This window comes from Anser cygnoides, chromosome 21 (genome assembly GCF_040182565.1).
Source record: "Anser cygnoides isolate HZ-2024a breed goose chromosome 21, Taihu_goose_T2T_genome, whole genome shotgun sequence".
In the NCBI taxonomy this organism is placed as follows: Eukaryota; Metazoa; Chordata; class Aves; order Anseriformes; family Anatidae; genus Anser; species Anser cygnoides.
Window position 1 is genome coordinate 7,451,521 of NC_089893.1, and position 18,426 is coordinate 7,469,946.

Here is an 18,426-nt window from a genome sequence, read left to right on the forward strand (position 1 = left end):
ACCATGCCCTTGCTCTTCTTCTACATGGGGAAGCGCATGTCAGTCCTGTAACTGCTGCTACAGGAATGTCAGATGTAACACCCTTCACTCCCCGCCCCAGCAGCCTGCAAACCACAATTAAGAGCACGCACATCCTAGATGGGATTCAAGCCATCATTAAGACCTGTTTGTCCTGTGGTACCATCAAGCCCTAAACTTCCTTTTGCTTTTTTTGGCCATATTTTAGGAAAAAGCTCAAGCTGGGTGCTGGCTGGGAGCCAGATGCAAGGACAAAAGTCACGCTCCACTTACTCCTGCTGGCCAAGCCTCACCCAGAGGAGCCGAAGTTCCCAGGTCCGACTTTCCCCACCGCCCCGAGCAGCTGTGCTGCAAGCAAGAGAGCTGGGATGAGCACAAAAACACAGGGGCTGCTCTCCCCTGCCCCATGGGATCACTCAGCATGGAGCTGAGGAGCTGGAAGATACCTTGGCGGAATGATGCTTTCATCTCCCTACCACTCCCCACTCCCCAAAAAAGTGTATTTCGAAATCGTGTACGCATCTATGCTGACTGGAGGGATTTATTTTTTTTTTTCTGCTGAGTCCTGATCCGCTGCGACCTCCTTTCTGCTCCTGCCAGAACCTCTCCGGGCATCCGTGCAGAAGGCAGAGGGGAGCCAAGGTGTTCGTCAGGCACCAGGAGCTCGTGACCAAAGAGCCCACAGCAGCACAAGAACAGACCCAACCAAGGAGATTTAGACAGGAGGACGGGGAATTTAGATACGTTACCCTTCCCTTACATCCCACACCGTGGAAAGTTTTCATCTCTTTTTAAGCCATTACACAGCATCAGGGAAGCAGCACGGCTTAGAAAGATGAACAAGCAGGATCTGTCACGTCTCTGCACCTCAGTTTCCCCACCTGCAAGAAATCTGAGGCATTGTTAAAAGAAGTGGAGCAGAGTTTGTAGAGCTTACTGTCATCTCCCGAGGTGACACACTACAGCAGCAAGGTGATATTAATAAGCAGATCTTACATGCAAAGTTTTACATACAAAATTGTACGACTTTGAAGACTGTCAAGTGCACAGCAAGCAGATTTTTTAATTACAGGCTGGTTTTCCTTTCATTGCAGCTCCATTATTAGCTTCAGCCAACAGATCTCTGGAAGGCTGCGGGCATGGGGGGGGGAGCAAGAAAGGGTCCGGGCACACAGACGTGCAGTGCACTTAGCAGCCCCACGTGCAGGCACCACGCGTAGGTGCAGGTGGCCACTTGGACGAGCAATTGCTGCTCACGGGGCAAATCCCACTTTTTGGCACACCCGCCATTTTGCAGATGCACATTTGCAGAGCTTGGAGCTGGGCTCTTTCGCCTTGCACCAAAGATGGAGGAAAAAAAAAAAAACAAAAAAACATGCATCTGCTTCAAGAGAAACAAACGCAGCAGCAACCGGAGTGCTTTTGAGAAATCCCACACACCGGCCAACATTTTTAATTGTTTCTTAACTTTCTATCTGCAGATCTGCAGAGCACTCTAATATAATCAGGTCTTCTGCACAGGGGATTAGCAGGCTTATATCCCGTGGATCCAATCAGGAAAGTCTATCAGCAAAACATACTTATGTTGATACAGCTATTATAATCTGCATAATTCTTCTGAGTTCACGTACTTAATGGATAGCAAACAGAGTCATTACTGCTGCAACTTACAGCCATAGGATCTCTATGAGCCATTCACTGCAGTGTTTTTTATTATTCATAGCTTTAGTTATTGATTTTCAGGAGAAGATACATGCTTTTAAGCACCATAAAAGCAAGAGAGGAAAACAAATAGCACTATTCCAAGATTAATACACTGTTTGTAATAAAAGTATGGCTGTCACATTGCACTGTATATAGCTGATGGAGCCTTGACAAATTCCATGCAAAATGGCTGAGTTGCTTAAGAAGCTTGTTAAATAATTTAAAGACAAGTTGCACTGGAGGCAGGCAAGTTCTTCCCCAAATCCACTTTCTTAGATTTATGTGCTAGGAGTGTGTGAATCACGCCACGTGCAGGATGCGGCCGGGATGTTTCACCCCAGCAGGGCACAGCCAGGGGTGGTGAGAGAGGACAGGCCATGCGTGGTTCACGTCCTGAAGGTCTCCGAGCCGTGGTCCAGCTGACACACACTGAGCCACCAGAGCCATCCCAGAGCAAACACCCGCTGGGATCCAGGAGGAGGAATTGCTCCTGGAGCCCCTTCAGCTGGACATTGCCGGCTGGTAAGCACAAAACCAGAGCCAGCAGAGCAGCAACAACAGCCTCGTTTGGTCACTTAAGGGTTTGGTCACTTAAGGGCTCGCACAGGAGACAAAGGACTGCCCAAATTACAGCATTTCTACAGCAGCTAAGGTCCCACCATGGCCTTTTCGTTCCAGACACCACGCAGCCTGTCTCCACATTAATAACTCCGGTTTCTAAGGAGGCAGGAAGGAGGCAGAAGAAAAACACCCCGGGGATGCAATGCAAGGGGCCAGCCTTCCACAACATCCAGGCAAGGAGAGACGCAGGTAGGGGATGTAATGAGTGCTCAACGACAGCTGGCAAAGCACCAATGCTCAGGGTAGGCACCGAAAGGACGTTATAACCAGCCTGCCAGGGCTGTGCTGGGGACGCTTTCTAGCTCATGTCAGATAAAAATCATCCTGACAGCTCCACGCTCCCCTCTTCCAAGTCCACAGAAGAAGGGTTCAGTGCCTAAGCCTTCTATACTTCACCCCCGAGTTCGTACTTAATGAGCAACTCCGTCTACTCGCGGCTATTTATGCAGCCCCGACTGCCAGAGCACTGCTGTGCTGCACGCTGAACAGCCTCGTCCTCCAACAAGCGCAGCAACAGCCCCGATATCACGATGGGGAAAAAGGATGGGATTTATGCGAGCTGCCTTCCACATCCATCCAAGCAAGCTGTTCCTGCCTTTTTTTCTGGGGGAGAAGAGAGTGGAAATAAGCCCCATGGTAAAGGCATCTGCTCTGACAGCGCCTCGCCACGCGTTCGCCTCCTTTGTGCCTGACGTGCAAGAAGAGGAACTGCACCGTGAGTTATTTCCCACATAGGAAATTCTTGTCAAAACGGGGAATTGCACATATTTGTCCTCATCCCAGCCAGCAGCAGGGCTGTGCAGCCATCCTTCCTCCCCAACAGCAGAATCACGGCACCAGAGCCACCGCCGGAGACAAAGGAGCAACACGGCGAGTTTTATGGCCCCGCGAGGAGCTCCAGGAGACAGCATACCTGAGCCAGTTAATTTTTTCTGCATCATTTACAACTGCCCCCATTAAAACTTGCAGGCAGCTGTGACTTCCAGAAAGCAGCTCCCAGAGCAGCCGCAGGGGTACCGCCCTTCCCCAAAGCAGCCCGTTAAGCCAGGCACTATTTAACTAAGACGGGGGTCCCAATCCCAGGGTTGTGAGCAGGAAGATTTTTGATTGGAACAAACCTGGGTGCTCCAGAAAGGCGATGCCACCTCAGCTGGGGGATTTAGCACCAGGGATCAGCCAGGACAACACATAGAAGCTCCTAGTCCTGAGGGCATCGCACCTCCTCGGGTCAGCACGGCGCTTTGCTCCCCGTCCCGCTAACACCACGCACTCTGTTCTGCATTAATCCATTAATAATTAGCTGTCTGTTTCCTCGGTTTGTACAGGTTATATATTAATCTCTTTTAATTGGCCGTGCTTCTCAGCCCAACTTCCACCATGGAAGAACAACAGCTCCCCACGGGTCCCTCTCTCCACATGGTTACGTGGCACCGAGGAATTTCAGCCTGCAGACGGTCCCACTGCAATAAAAAGCTGCTCGTGGTGTGGGATGGGGCCGTTTGTCACTGCTGGGGACCTGATTAAAACACCACAGCATTAACTTCGGCACCTCGCCCTCCACCAGCTCCTATACCATAACGTAAGGGCCAGCAGCTCGATGCCAAAGCCTGCAGAAGCCACACTCTGTGAGCTCTTCTGATTTGGAAGCCTCGGCCACAGGCTGCAATCCTTCGGCAGCACAGACGTATCAGGAGAAATTAGGAGGAATGACCGGGCTCGTGCCCCAGCAGGTGCAATTCAGAGCAGTGATGCTTTTGGTATCTCCCAAGCCCTGTGATGCACCTCCCAGGCTCACCCCCAACTCTGCTGAGCACACTTTAAATATTTTAAGGAGAAACGGAGAAAAGCAACAAACACTCCATGGACTTAGGGATGCACCCATGAAACCTCACGGCCAGCAGTCCTGCAGCCTGTCAGGGAGAACGTATCCGTGGACAGGGCAAGCACCACTGCTACTGCAGAGGGAAAGCTGAGGCAGTGCAAAGCCATGAGAGTGCCATCGTTGGTGCTGGGGCCCTCGGATGTTTAGCAGTGGAACAGGAGAAATTGGGCTCTGCCAATTCATTGGGTTCAGCTGTGCTAATCCCCACCTGCCCAGAGAGCTCAAGCTCTCTCTTGCATGCCTGTACTTCTGAGCATGCCAAGGAGGCAGCAACATTCACGCAACTGGCATGGCATTTTGCTCACTTGGGGGGAAAAAAAAATAAATCGGATCTGCAGATCTGCTTCACCATTACCCAGACTCATCCAACATACCATTCTGTTACAGCATTTACACCATAACACGAGGAAGCAGAGATGGGAGTGCACCAAAAACAAAGAGCACAGCACAACCCCTCACGCAAACAGCTCCAGCTGGGCTGATCCCCACCACAACAGCCCCAAACCCAGCCCAGCACTTGCTGAGCTGCAGGCCAGGAGCATTCCCTGCCCTGGCTTTGTTTTTTTTTTTTTTTGTTTTCTTTTTTTTTTTTCCTTTGCTGCTCACATCGAAAAAGAGCTGCAACTGCACACCATATAGGAACCAAAAGCTACAATGATGAGGCCATTTCAGTCAGGGGGTTTATCAGCCCCAAACTGCCACTCAAAGCTTGATCACACAACACAAGCCCCCTTAGGGCAAGCAAACCCCCCCGCCGCCCCTCCTGGTAGCACCAAAATGGGGATTTGCCCCCTAAGCCCCCCCACTTTGCAGCCAGGGCACCTCTGAACACACCACACGTACCCCATCCCACCCTGACTCCAGAAACATTTCTAACATCCCCCTCACCTTCCTGCAGAAGCTCCCTGCTGCCGCACCACCTTCCTCCACCAGGACTGTCCCCAGCAGGTCCCCAGCCCTCCTCAGGGCACTCCCAGCCCCATCCCACCCCAATTAGTGCCTGAGTGCTGCTAACGATGCCCAGCAGGCCTGGGCTGCCCATCCCATGCTCCCTCCCAGCTCAGCCCTTTATTTTATTAGCACCACTCCTACAAAAAAAAAAAAAAATGCTGAGAGAGCTGGGGATAATCAGCCTACAGAAGAGCTTTGGGGGATGTTCAGCCTAAAGAAGAGAAGGCTCTGGGGTGACCTCGTTGTGGCTTTGCAGTACTTAAAGGGGGGTTATAAAAGAGATGGGGGAGTGACTTTTTGCTCAGTCTGATAATGACAGGATGAGGGGGAATGGTTTAAAACTGAAAGAGGGGAGATTTAGATTAGAGTTTAGGAGGAAATTGTTCACTCAGAGGGCGATGAGGCCCCGGCACAGGTTGCCCAGAGAAGCTGGGGCTGCCCCATCCCTGCAGGCGCTCAAGGCCAGGCTGGACGGGGCTTTGGGCAGCCCGATCTGGTGGTGCCACCCCTGCCTGTGGCAGGGGAACGAGCTGATTTTTGAGGTCCCTTCCATCCCGAGCCACTCTTTGATACGATTCCATGACTTTCTGCGGTGCTCAACCCAGGCGGTGGGGTTTAGGTGCATTTAGGGGTGCCCCGTGTCGCCGTGCCCCAGCCCGGACAGGCTGCTCAGCACCACACCCCCCCCCTCGTGCACCACCACCGGGCTGCTTTATGAACTAACTTCAAACTTTTTGGTCAAGCGCAGGCATCTTTCGTTCCACAACGAGAACTGCGAGGGCATCAGAGCCCCGTGTCCCTTCGGGGGCGGGCGGGGGCTCTGTGGGGACTTTGGGGGGCTGTGGGGGGACTCTGCGGGTCCCCGCGGGTGCTGCGGGGCACTGTGCGAGCCCTGTGGGCGCTATGGGGGCCCTGTGGGGGCTATGGGGGCCGTGTGGGCGCTATGGGGGCCCTGTGGGGGCTATGGGGGCCGTGTGGGCGCTACTATGGGGGCCGTGTGGGGGCTATGGGGGCCGTGTGGGGGCCCGTGTGGGCGCTATGGGGGCCCCTATGGGGGCCGTGTGGGCGCTATGGGGGCCGTGTGGGGGCCCGTGTGGGCGTTATGGGGGCCCTGTGGGGGCTATGGGGGCCGTGTGGGCGCTATGGGGCGCTGTGGGGCCGCAGGCCGCCACCGGGAGCAGTGGAAGTGACGGAACGGGGGGCGGGCCGCCGGAGGTCGGTGGCGGCGGCCCGGAGGTTTGGGGCCGGTTGTGGGGCGGCCCCGGCCCCGGGTCCCGGCGCCGAGCCGAGGAGGCGGTGTGTGGGAGCGGGGGGCCCGGTGCGTAACGTGGGGCCGGGGGCCGGAGCGTGGGGCGGGGAGAGGGCGGCGGGTTGGAGCCCTGAGCCCGGGGGTTTGGAGCCCTGAGCCCCGGGTGTCGCATCCCGCTGGGGATCCCGGGGGGTTGGAGCCCCACTCCTTGGGCACTGTGTCCCCATAAAGATCCCGGTGGGTTGGAGCCCTGATCCCTGGGGCTGTGTCCCCATAAAGAGCCCGGAGGGCTGGAGCCCAGCTTCCTGGGGGCTGTGTCCCCATAACGATCCTGGAGGGTTGGAGCCCTGATCCCTGGGGCTCTGTCCCTATAAGTGTCCCGGGGTTTGGGGCCCTGATCCTGAGGGCTGTGTCCCCATAAAGATCGCAGGGGTTGGAGCCCCCCTCACTGGGGGTTGTGTCCCCATAAGGAGCCTGGAGGGTTGGAGCCCTGATCCCTGGAGCTGTATCCCCATAAGGAGCCTGCAGGCTGTGTCCCCTTGAGGGCAAGGATCCCGGTGGGTTGGAGCCCTTATCCCTGGAGCTGCATCCCCATAAAGAGCCCGGTGGGAGTAGAGACCCCCTCCCTGGGGGCTGTGTCCCCATAACGATCCCAGAGAGTTGGAGCTCCTCTCCTTGGGGGCTGTGTTCCCATAAGGATCCCGGTGGATTGGAGTCCTGGTCCTTGGGTGTTACATTCCCATAAGGATCCCAGAGGACTGGAGCCCAGCTCCCTGGGGTCGTGTCCCCAAAAGTGCTCCTGTGGGTTGGAGTTCCCCTCCCTGGGGGCTTCATCCCGGCGCGTTGCAGCCCCACGGCACGGTAGGCACCTCATAACCCGCTGTGGCCGTCCCACCATGCCGTCCCGCGGGGCGAGCACGCGGCGGCCGGGCCGTCGGCAGCTGCTGGCGCTGGCGGCGGTGCTGGGCTGGCTGCTGGCGCTGCGCCTGCTGCTGGACCTGCGGGCGCTGGGGCTGCTCTGCGGGGCGCTGGCGGCCGTGGGCGGCTGGCTGGGACCCCGCGCCCTGAGCCGGCCGGGCTGGCGGCTGCGGCTGGAGCGCTTCGTCGGCACCCTGCGGCCCTCGCCGCCCAGCCCGCAAGCGGAGGAGCAGCTGGAGCGGGAGATCGCCGGCACCATCCGCAAGGTGGTGCGGGATTTCGTCTCCTCCTGGTACCGCACCGTCAGCGCCGAGCGCGCCTTCGAGGACGAGGTGGAGAAAGCCATGGCCGGGCTGGCCGCCGAGCTGAGGCGGCGGATGGGGCGGGTGGACCGCAAGGCCCTGGCTCGACGCCTTCTTCTCCTCTGCAGCCACCACCTGCAGAGCTACCTGCAGGCCTGCCAGGCCCTACGGGACACCCCGGAGGGCAGCCGGACGCTGTGGCAGGAGTACAGCCGGATAGCGGGCACGCATCCAGCCCTCCGCAGCCCGTCGGTGGAGGTGGGCTACGCTCGGGCCGCTGTGGAGGTGCTGCTGCAGGCGTTGGTGCCCCAGCCCCACCTGGAGACGCGGACGGGACGCTTCGTGGTGGTGGAGCTGGTGGCCTGCAACGTGCTGCTGCCCGCTGTCAGGAAGATGGCCGATCCCGACTGGATCAACCTGCTGCTCGTCGCGGCTTTCTCCAAGAAGCCCCGGGAAGAGGAGGTGCCCCCTGCGCCCCCGGTGCCTGACCGCTTGTCCTTCGCCGTGCAGCCTGATTCTGCTCCTGCAGGGCTGCCCCCTTCCCCGAGGGTCGTGGAGGTGCCCGGGGCTGCTGGTGAGGAGGGAGAGGACGCAGCAGGCGGGCTGAGCCGCACGGAGGTGCCTTTCCTCCGCCCACAAGCCCTGGGCTCCCTGTTTCCTTGTGAGGGTTTGGAGCTGGAGTCCCCTGCGCCTGATCCTGGCCAGGACGTGGACCTGCTGGCACCATCGCCTGCCAAGGAGTGTCTCGATGACACCCTCCCTGACACCCCTGCTGTGCTCGAGGGACCGGACGCTTCAGGGGATGGCGTGGGGGACTTGGAGGAAAGCAATGCCACCTGCACGGATGCTGGCCTGCTTCCCCCTTCTGCTTTTGTTCTGAGCTCCTGCCCTGACATCCAAATCGATCCAGCAGTGGAGAAGGAGGAGGAGAGCCCACCTGTCCCCAAGAAGTCCTCCTCGCAGAGGCCCTGCAGCTTGGGGAAAGAACTGGGGGCATCAGAAGTGCCACCACAAAGCCCCCCAGACCCTGGGCAAACTCTTCCCCTGCTCTCATCCCCCCCGACAGCTCCCATCAGCACCTTCAGCTTTGAGCCCCTCAACAGCCCCGACGGGCCAGTCGTCATCCAGAACCTGCGGATAACCGGGACCATCACTGCCCGGGAGCACAGCGGGACTGGCTTCCACCCCTACACCCTGTACACGGTCAAGGTAAATGCTCCCTGGGCACCCACCCCTTTTTTAAGATCCATGCCCCAGCTGGGCATCACGGACTGGGGTTTGGAGTTGCAGGCTTCTGCTCTCTGTAGCTTAAAGATCTTTGTCTGGCAGCAGGGAAAGATCAGGCATGGTGACAGTGGCTGTTTGGATGCAGGACAGGGGATACAACCCTTGGCCAGTCATTGTGTGGGACTGTTGGAGTCTTACATCCCAATTTACCCAGTCCCTTCATCATGAGGGATTTGTGTGCTGTGCAGCCCCTGCTATGCAGGGAAGGGTCAATCTGAGAAATTAGTGGATGGGAGCTCCCTGGAGCCTGGGGGTTGTGGGGCCAGCAAAGAATACAGTACATCAGGATTGTTTTGGGGTCTGTAAGGATTAATGACTGTTGTTTTCCTCCTCAGTACGAGACAGCCCTGGAGGGTGACAGCACGGGCAGCCTTCAGCAAATGGCCTACCACACCGTGAACCGGCGTTACCGGGAGTTCCTCAACCTCCAGACCAGACTGGAAGAGAAACCAGAGCTCCGCAAGTTCCTGAAAAGTCAGTGCCTGCATCAGCTTTCTGTGAAAGTCATTTTTCTTTTTTTCTCTTTTTTTTTTACTTCTCTCACCCTAGTCTGTGTCCCCTCTCTGCTCTGAGGTTATCCAGCACTGTCAGAGCATGCCTGGGCTGTTCATGATGCTCATGTCCTCCATTGCCAGTGCAGAGCTGATTGGAGGAGGAATATTTTTCACTGGCAAATTCCAGTGTTGCAAAAAACCTCCTTGTTCCCATTTAAATCAGAATGCTTGCTTTTGCAGTTTTGTACCTTAGCAGTGAGCAGCAACATCAAAATGTGGGTATCTGCAGGTATCTTGTTTGTATACAAGCAAATGTTGGACATGAGCTTTATTGAAGAACCAAACAATTTTTTTTTCTAATACCACTGTTTAAAAAAAAATAAGTCATTGAATTTAAAATATTCCTACTTAATCTTTTGATACTGACAGATCTGGGGTTTGGGTTGGAAAACTTGAGAAAGATTTGAGAATTTTGGGGCTTTTTGAGTGATCTCAAGTCTTTGCACTAAACTGGCATCCTTGATTCTTTAACATTAAAGGCACAGATGGTACAACATCCAGCAGAACGCAGGTTCTGTATGGATTTGAGGCGTGATTCAGTCAGCCTGGTCTGGGAGGCATATTATCTTGGGCTGGGGCAGGGCAGCGTGTAGTGGTGGCCTTAAGTGGGAGAGCATTAAGATTTTGATACAGCTGTTAGTTTTCTGGCACTTGCTAATGCGTTTGTTTTATTTGAAGATATCAAAGGCCCAAAGAAATTGTTCCCCGATCTTCCATTCGGAAACATGGACAGCGATAAAGTGGAAGCCAGAAAAAGTCTGCTAGAATCTTTCTTGAAGGTGAGCTCCTTGCCCAGTGCCTGCTTGGTGTCCACTGCCTCCCGTGGCTGCTGAGGTGATTCTCACCGTTCCCCCTCCTTTGGTGCAGAGATCAGATCACTGCTGGTCTGTTAGACCTGAGCGCTGGGCTTTTGTGCTGGATGCTGGTGTCTTTTAAGTGTGTTTTTTGTTTGTTTCATTTTCACAAGTAGCCACTAGACTCATTTTTTTATTTTCACTATTACTGGGGAAAGTGCAGGCAGAGAATATCTACTTTTTTCTCCCTGCCCTGCTGTCTTGAGTAGTGCCCCAGAGGGATAACTGCCGTGTCTGTGACGGACAGCCGGAGATGGCAAATGGACTTTCCTTTACGTGCAGCAGGGCCTTGAGCTGGCAGCTGTAGCTTTCTGTGTACTGACAGACAATGGAGCACATCTGGTGTTTTCCCAGTCTGCTCATGTAAAGTGCAAGGGGAAGTTGACTCAAAGAAGACCTAAAGCTGTTATCTTTCCTTGCAGCAACTGTGTGCAGTCCCTGAGATTGCCAACAGTGAGGAGGTGCAAGAGTTCCTCGCCCTGAACACCGATGCCAGAATCGCATTTGTCAAGAAGCCCTTTGTTGTCTCCAGGATAGACAAGGTAGACAAGTGGGAAACTGCTTACGTGAACTTCTTTTGATTGCACTCAGACTCTCCTTTTGCATTTGCCTCTTGGGCTTCATCGTCTATATCCGTTGCTGCTGCAGTAGTAGCAAAAAGAAACTCAAACGCGCTCTGTGTAACTGGGTTGAGCTTGCCCAGAAAGCCATTAAGCTAGACAGGGTCAGAGCCCGTCTCAAAGTTTGGGCTGCTTGTTGTTTTTTTTTTTCCTTATGGAAAATAGGGATACAGCAAATCTTAAAACTCCCAATTCGCCTTCCGGAAAACCCTACCAATGACTGATGTCTCTCCTGGCTCTTGCAGATTGTTGTCAATGCCATTGTGGATACCTTGAAGACAGCGTTCCCCAGGTCAGAGCCCCAGAGCCCCACGGAGGATCTTAGCGAGTCTGAGGTGGATGGGAAATCTCAGACAGACGGGAAGAAGGCTAACAAGTAAGTGCTCCTACAGCTTCCCCTGTGCTTCGTGTAGAACGTGGAGTTCATCAATAAGCTGGCTCCAGCATGAAGTACTGACTTGATGCTTCACGTGTTTTGGATAATCCACGGCTGTCATGTTTCAGTTGAGTTGCTTTCTCTTTCACATGCCGAGCAAGGGTGTTTGAGTTCCTGTTTGGGTAAAAGATTCTTCAGGAACGCTGAGGGTTTCCACAGCAATTTCTGCTCGAGGTTTCTCTGTGGTTTCTTCCTGAGGGAGCTGTGAGGTGGTGGCATTTGCAGGGAAAGATGTTGATGCTCCTGAAGAATTGCTTTTTACCCGTAAGCATTTACATGACCTACACATGCGGTGAGTCACTGCAAAATACAGCTACAGCTTGTGAGACATTGGGCTGCTGCTGGTGAGAACAATTACTCCATGCACAGCACTTCAGGGCAGATTTCAAAATGTGATGAAGAAAACATGCAGTGTTCCAGCTAGTTTTACCTGTATTGTCTACCTGAAGGCTTACTCCTGCCTTTCCCATGTGCTTCATACAGTGACACATCACTTTTCCCAGCAGAAGTTTGAATATTTATTTAGGAGTAACATTAAAGGTCATTGCACCTCTCCTGCTTACCAAGTGTGTTTGGTGCTGCTTGCAGTGATGAGCCGTGCTGGGCTTGTCACTGATTGTTCCCGTACAGAAGAAGGGAAGGTTTCTGCATGAGTATGGCTTTTTTTTTTTTTTTTCCAGGAAAGAGTTGTTTTGCTAGGGAAAGCTGCTGTGGACAAAAAGTTTAAAAAGAGAAAAAAACAGTTCAACTTTTGAAACCTCTTGGCTGAATAGGACATTCCTTCATGATAAAGACTTTTTTACAATTTGTCCCAAGTCCAAAATGCCCTCTCACATCCTCCTTTTTGTATATGTGTTTACAATTGGGTTTCACAATCCTGCTGAGTGTGTCTCAACTCAGAGTTTTCTGGACACTTTCCTGGATATGCTGATGTGCTCGCACCTATCTGCATGGAGGCTTCTGTCTCAAATAGCTGTGAAAGAAGGTGTGTGCGGTAGATGCCAGGAAGGCTTGGTTATGCCGATGTTTAAGAATGTTAAAAGCACTCTAAAGCTTTCATTGCATGGTTGGTTCTACAGCTAGTTCTCAGTTATCCTGGGGGCAGATGCTTTTCTGAACCACTTTAGGTCTAATCAGACTTCTTAGCTTGGACTTGACACTGGACAAACATAGCTGGTTCAGGGTTTTGGCTGAGACCGGGAACTCGTCACTCGTGGAGAAAATCCTGACCATGCTGTGTTTTTCCTCCTCAGGTCCCGGCTGAGGTTTTCATCCAGTAAAATCACTCCAGTGCTGAGTGTGAGTGAAGCACATGACAGGATCGTGTACTCCGTGAGGGAGGGCAGTGCTGTAAGTTCAGATCCCTCTTGTGATCCTTCCGTGATCCTAATCATTGCCATGTTTGGATGCTGACTTGAAATTATCTGTGGGCACAAAGCTGTGATTGTTGCAGCCTTGTTTCCACAAGCCAGGCCTTTGCAGAAGGGCAATGAGCAGCCCTCGTTGTGCCGTTGGACAGAGCAAGTTGCAAATCAGGTGGTGGTGGGGCTGTCTGAGCAGTGGAGACTGTGGTGCTAACACACCGGTGCTTTTACAGGGCCCTGGCACTTTATCGCTGGCTGCTATGGAGTCCTTCATCCACAAGCAGGAGAAGCTGCTGGAGACTGTCCCCAGTAAAGCTCCTGAGGGCGAGGGAAGCAGAGAAGCTAACGAACACCCCACGCAGGAGGATGCAGACAGGCTGGGCCCGTCGGAACAGGGAGTGCATCCAGACACAGACACAGGTGAGTTCAGCCCTGTTTCAGGCTTTCTCCCCTGGTACTGCAGCAGCTGCCTGCTGAGAGCCTGCACACTCAGCTCACAGGGTCTTGAGCACAAGGACCTGGTCCCTTGCCTGTTGCACCTTCATTAAAGAGAAGGCAAGCCGAGTCTTTTCCATACCTGTTGGGAGATCGCTCTGGTCCGTATTGCTATTGGAAGCAAATTGGGTCTTTACTTGGTTCTGTCACTGTAGATCTTCACCTTGGTGAAGTTCTGCAGTTACTCCAGAGATATTTCTTAAGGACATGCTACCTAAACTGCTAATGTTGTAAAATCAGGCTCTGTTAAACTGCCAAATAACAGTTTCTTGGTAGTCTAAAGTTAGCCTTGGTATGTTGATACACTATAAAAGGACATCTGAGGTTGTTACGTTTGGATGAATTTGGTGGGAGTAGTAAATGCGTAACCTCAGTTCAAGGAACGATGTTCCCTTTCTGGTTATAGATCTCTCCTCTGAAGCACAGAGGTCCTATGTCCTCTCAGAGCAGTTACAAGATTATCCTGAGCATGAGCAAAAATATGTTCTTTAATCTTCTTCTTGGAATAGCTAAGCTGTACCAGCTGGAACTTTCCAAAAACTTCACTCCAGTGGTTCAGGTTTGGCAAGCTCTGACTGGAAGCACATGCTTGTGACAAGATGGGTCTGGTATTCTGAAACCTAGCCTGTGCTACCAGCCTTGCCTATAATCTTTGAGCCACATGCCTGCAGTTGTTTTGGGGCTGCCGGGGAGCAGGACCGGAATCGGAGGTCAGTGCTCCATGCGGAGGACAAGAGATACAGGCAGGCCAAGTTAGCTGAACTCTTAAGGAAATCCTGTGTAATTGATGTCAGATCCCTGCAGGTCTGTGATGCCTCAGAGCTGAGACAGGGCGGGATGAGGGGAATGGATGTGGGGAGGGACTGACTAAAGGCACCCAGCATCCCTGTCTGCTCACTGGGTGACCTCTCGGGGGGGTTGGCCAGCAGCTCTCTGGGGAAGGAGGCTTGGATCTAATGGGAATAAACAGAGCTTCATCCCGACTCTTCCTGTGGGCCTGCGGTGATGCTAAACAGCCTGCTCTGCTTTTAGCTCAGGGAAGTCAAGGCTCAAAGGGCAAAGCAAGGACTAACTTGTGCGTGGCGCAGAGAAGAGGCGCTGAGAGCGCTCGGATGCCATCTCCTCCAAATGAACGGCCTGGAGTTATTAGTCCAGCTGGTGAGCAGCAGGGAGGGAAGGAGGCAAGCCAGGGTTCAGAATCCCTCTCCCCGTTGTCTCCAGCAGGCCTGCTGGCTCTCCACAGGGGTGAGTGGCTGAAAAATGAGGTGCTGGGGACCAGCAGAGTAGGAGCTACTGCCGCACAGTAACTCACTCTGCTGACAGAGCAGATGCAGCCGTGCAGGTTGGGGTGCTGGCCTAGGAGCGATTATCTCAGGCAGGTCTGTGGTACGTTAACGGGTTTGTTCTGCACCCCAGCTACAACGCTTTGGGGCCGAGCAGCGCACAAGTCACTCTAGCATGTTGAACGTGTGCCGTAGGCTTTGACATCCATCTGGGAATAAGAAAGGTTTTGCTGTCCCCGGTCAGCGTCACCCAGGATATGTCGGCACGTGCAGGGGTTACTGCCGGGACCGATGCATCTGGTTTGTCCAGGTGTTTGGTACATCGTCCTGCTGAGACCTGGGCCTGCCACACGATGGCAGCCCACAGACACCGACCGGAGCCTTGTGCCTGGAAAACTGCGCGGTGAAAGAGGGGAGACTGTTAAGGGAGACTGGGAGAGATATTCCTCATCGATGTGCAGTCAGTACTTCCATCTCGCCTGCTTTGGGCACGCTGCCATCCCTGTGCATGGTCTGGGATTTGATTATCCCTCAGCTGAACTGAGTAGGAACTGAGCAAAGCTGCACTTGGAGCGGACAAGTTCTGGTGTGCCCCTTGGAAGAAGAGGATGGTGCTGCTTGAATGGAAGAGGAGATGAGTGCTCGGGGCAGGATGCTGGGAGGGCAGGGCCCCAGGCTGGCTATGCTTTAGCATGTGGCACGAGGTGCTGGGTTGGGAAGCAGAGCATCATTCAGGCTCTTGGCTAGAAGAGTGGGTTTCAGGTGATGCTTTCTACCATATTTGCTTAGGATCTGAGCTGGCTTCCTCATCTGAGCCTCCTCTTCCTCCTTGCAGACTCAGAGACGGCTTTGGCTGACCTGGCCCTGGACTTGCTGCGCCTGCTCCTGATGGATCACTGGAGCTGGCTCTGCACGGAGGACATGCAGAAGGTCTTCCACCTGCTCTTTGGGACCCTCATTCAAAGGTAAGGCCTCAGCGACCAACCTCACAGCTCTGTGGCAGCGCTGCCTCTCGAGTTAGACTAAAACAGAGTTTTTATCCGAACGCAGATAAATACTTCCTGTTGCATCAAACATCAGGAGGTGTAACGTGTATGTGCAGTGAGCATCTCGGAGGTTTGCAATGTAAGCTGCTTTCCCCGTGAGCAGCAACGTGACTCCAGTGGACAGCCTTCTGCCTCTTAACACAAGGGAAAGGAAAGATCCAGCCCTGTGAGTGAGAGGCTTCCTACCTCACTGAAGGAGCAAGTGTACTCATCTCCTCAGCCCTCCAGGGAGGAGCTGGCTTCTGCTGGTCTACCGCAGCCTGGGGCCTCAGCTTTTTCTTTCTGCAAAAGGAGAATGAACAGGCACAGGGAACAGAGAATTGTCAATTAACAGCTTGGACTGCAGTCTCCCAGGGCCTTTGCTCTCCCCGATGTGTCCCTCTGCAGTCTGCAGAGGGCCAGTAATGCTTGTGCCTTGGGCACTGACCCACAGATGTATTAGGGAAAGATTTCCTTTCCAGCTGGTATGCACTTGCCAAGCTTTTCTGAGGCCAGTGCCTCTGTGTGGTAAGGCATTGGGCCAAGGCACACAAATAGAGAGCATTTCTGTTTTCTTTTGTAAGTCGGTGACTATCGCTAGCTGAGGATGTGGTCCTTTAGAGTAAAAGATAAGCCTTCCCAGGAGAATTTTGGCTAGGGGGAGATTCAGAGCAGTGTTTTTCCCATTCCTGCACCCTGTCTTCTACAGGAGATGTTGAAAGCCGGTGTCAGAATGTGCAGGGTAGCACATTGTAACCTGGGTGGTAACTTGAGCTGCCCTCAGCAGAGGTTGCCGAAGCACTTTGAGGTCAGGGGCTGCTGGCTGTCACTCCCAGGTCGGTTTCCTTGCGTGGGAGGAGGTGGGTGTCATTCCCGCTTCTCCAAAATGGGTTCTGGTGTTTTGGGGAGTGAGCTGGAACCCAATCCTTGTGTGTAAGCACGGAGGTATGAGAGCTTGAGCATGCACGTCATCACCTCCTAATAAGCCGTGTCCCCGTCACCCGGGGGGCCTGCAGCATGGACACGTGGCGTTGGTATTTTCCACTAGAGAAGCTGTCATACACAAAGCACATGCCTGGCTCTGGAAGGTGGAGGAGCTCTGCGTGTTGTGCTAGCAAAGGAACATGAGAACGAATGTGTTTGTAGCAGTCCTGCTTCAGTGGCTCTGGGGGAACCTGAACGTGCTGCATGCAAGCAAACTTTAGGCTGGAAGGGAGGCAGGAAGTCCTGTGAGTCCTGGGTGCCACGATCAGGACCTCCCGCAGGGTGTAAAAAGAACCTTTTGAGCTAACTACATGTCCCTGGGTCTGCGTGCGTCTGTGCTGATAGCTGTGTGTTGACACTGGCTCTGGGCTTGTTCTGGAGCAGGCGGGAGTCGGCGTGTCTGGTGCGAAGGGGCTGGGGAAGGAGCTGGCAGGGAGAGCTGACCCGCTGCCAGGGCAGCGTTACTCGGGGGCTGCTGCAGGGAATACTTCCCACTCCTCTTTCTGCTGCTGCAGCTGCCACCCCGACACTGAGGGCCGTGCTTGGGAACGTGCTTTGGTCCCCTGAACGGAAGGAGTATCAGGGTAGAGGCTGTCTTATCTTGAAGCAAGGTGAGAGGTTTTCAGTGATCCTGGAAGCCCACGCGGGGGGCAGGACGCTGCAGCGGGCACAGAGCTGCTGGGAGCAGCCAGCATCTGCCTGTTACAGAAGCTGTGGTCTGGTACGAGAGCAGAGCTCAGTGCCCAGGGCAGATGTCTGAGATGAGGGACGTAGGTATCCCTGCAGTGGAGGAGACGTGGAAACAGGAGTGCTCCCTGCCAGCTTGCCACAGCACCCTCGTGATACCTGAGCAGGAGGGTGGCCGAGGTGGGTGCTCGTGGCTGACCCAGGTGGCCTCTGCTGCCCAGAGCAGATCAAGAGCTCTCTGGCTCAGACCTGATGCCGACTGCTCGTCCAAGGACACAAGGTGGCATTTCTGTTCCATTTAAGCATTGGCAACTTAATCACTGCTAGGCCGGACCTAGCACAGCCTTAGTTCAGGTACTGAGGCAGGCGCTGTGTCCGGTACCCTGTGCAGGTGGAGAGATACCAAAGCTGTTTGGGGAGTGTGTGCTCTTTGAGGCGTCATTGCTCCTGCCTCTGAGAAGAGGTGGACAAACGTGAGGTGGCAGGCGTCACCCAGCCTGTCTCTAGCCATGGCTGGTTACAAAGTACAAGTGGAGTCATCCCTCCCTGATAGGAAGCCCTCCTCCCTTCCCATCAGCGGCTGGGTTACGTGGTGGGTGATGGAAAACTGACCTAGCAGAGTTCTGGGTGTCAGGAAGGGGGCTGCTGCTGGAGGCTTCTCCGCTTGGTCGTTGGGAAACGTGCTGCTCCTGCAGCCTCCTCTATGGGCATTGCCACTGCTGTGCACCACGTGTGCCTCGTGCGAGAGCAGAAAAATCAAAGAAACGCCAACACAGAGGTCAAACTTCTCCAGAAAACCAGGTCCCTCTCCTTTGGGAACTTGATCTCTAAGGTACGTGGTGCCCACAGGACCCCTGTGCTGACACGAAGTGCCCAGCGTTACCTTGCCGGTGAGCCAGGGCTCCCTATCCCACTCCGCTTGCAGGGAGCATCCCTCTACACTCCTCCTTCTCCTCTCTGTAGCAGAAGTAGCCGGAGCCAGGCACTATCCGTCTCCCCTGCCTGTCAGCTCGATGGCAGCAAGAAGGACGGCAGTATGACCGAAAAAGGTATTGTTAAGTAAAAGGGAGGCCGCGCGTGCAAGCCCGCATCTGAGCGGCGCTCATCCCATTATGTAACAGGGAGTGATCCTTTTTTGGAGCAGAAAGGAGAGGTGGGTGGAGAGGAGGCTTGCTGGGAGCCCAGGCAGCCC

The 18,426-nt window shown here is 54.2% G+C and overlaps 1 protein-coding gene and 1 long non-coding RNA gene across 9 annotated transcripts in view; one reads left to right on the top strand and one right to left on the bottom strand.

The window, feature by feature from the left end:
• Positions 1 to 2,861: 2,861 nt before the first annotated feature.
• Positions 2,862 to 5,262, bottom strand: LOC106040630 (uncharacterized). Its single transcript, XR_010826132.1, has 3 exons — positions 5,114 to 5,262; positions 3,462 to 3,859; positions 2,862 to 2,946 (listed from the first exon to the last, which is right to left on the bottom strand). It is a non-coding gene; the product is annotated as an uncharacterized lncRNA (long non-coding RNA).
• A 1,132-nt stretch (positions 5,263 to 6,394) lies between these two features.
• SNX19 (sorting nexin 19) overlaps positions 6,395 to 18,426 on the top strand; it is a 41,090-nt gene continuing 29,058 nt past the window's right edge. For 4 of the 8 annotated variants that reach the window (XR_007163151.2, XR_010826130.1, XR_010826131.1 and 1 more), the window contains exons 1-8: positions 6,506 to 8,854; positions 9,268 to 9,406; positions 10,165 to 10,265; positions 10,763 to 10,882; positions 11,206 to 11,336; positions 12,650 to 12,746; positions 12,994 to 13,180; positions 15,374 to 15,503. Coding sequence is in view for 4 of the 8 variants with exons in the window: in XM_048063278.2 (XP_047919235.2) it covers positions 7,322 to 8,854; positions 9,268 to 9,406; positions 10,165 to 10,265; positions 10,763 to 10,882; positions 11,206 to 11,336; positions 12,650 to 12,746; positions 12,994 to 13,180; positions 15,374 to 15,503 (2,438 nt within the window). In the remaining 4 variants the exon portion in view is untranslated. The other 4 variants (XM_066981050.1, XM_048063282.2, XR_007163153.2 and 1 more) reach the window with 4 other exon arrangements.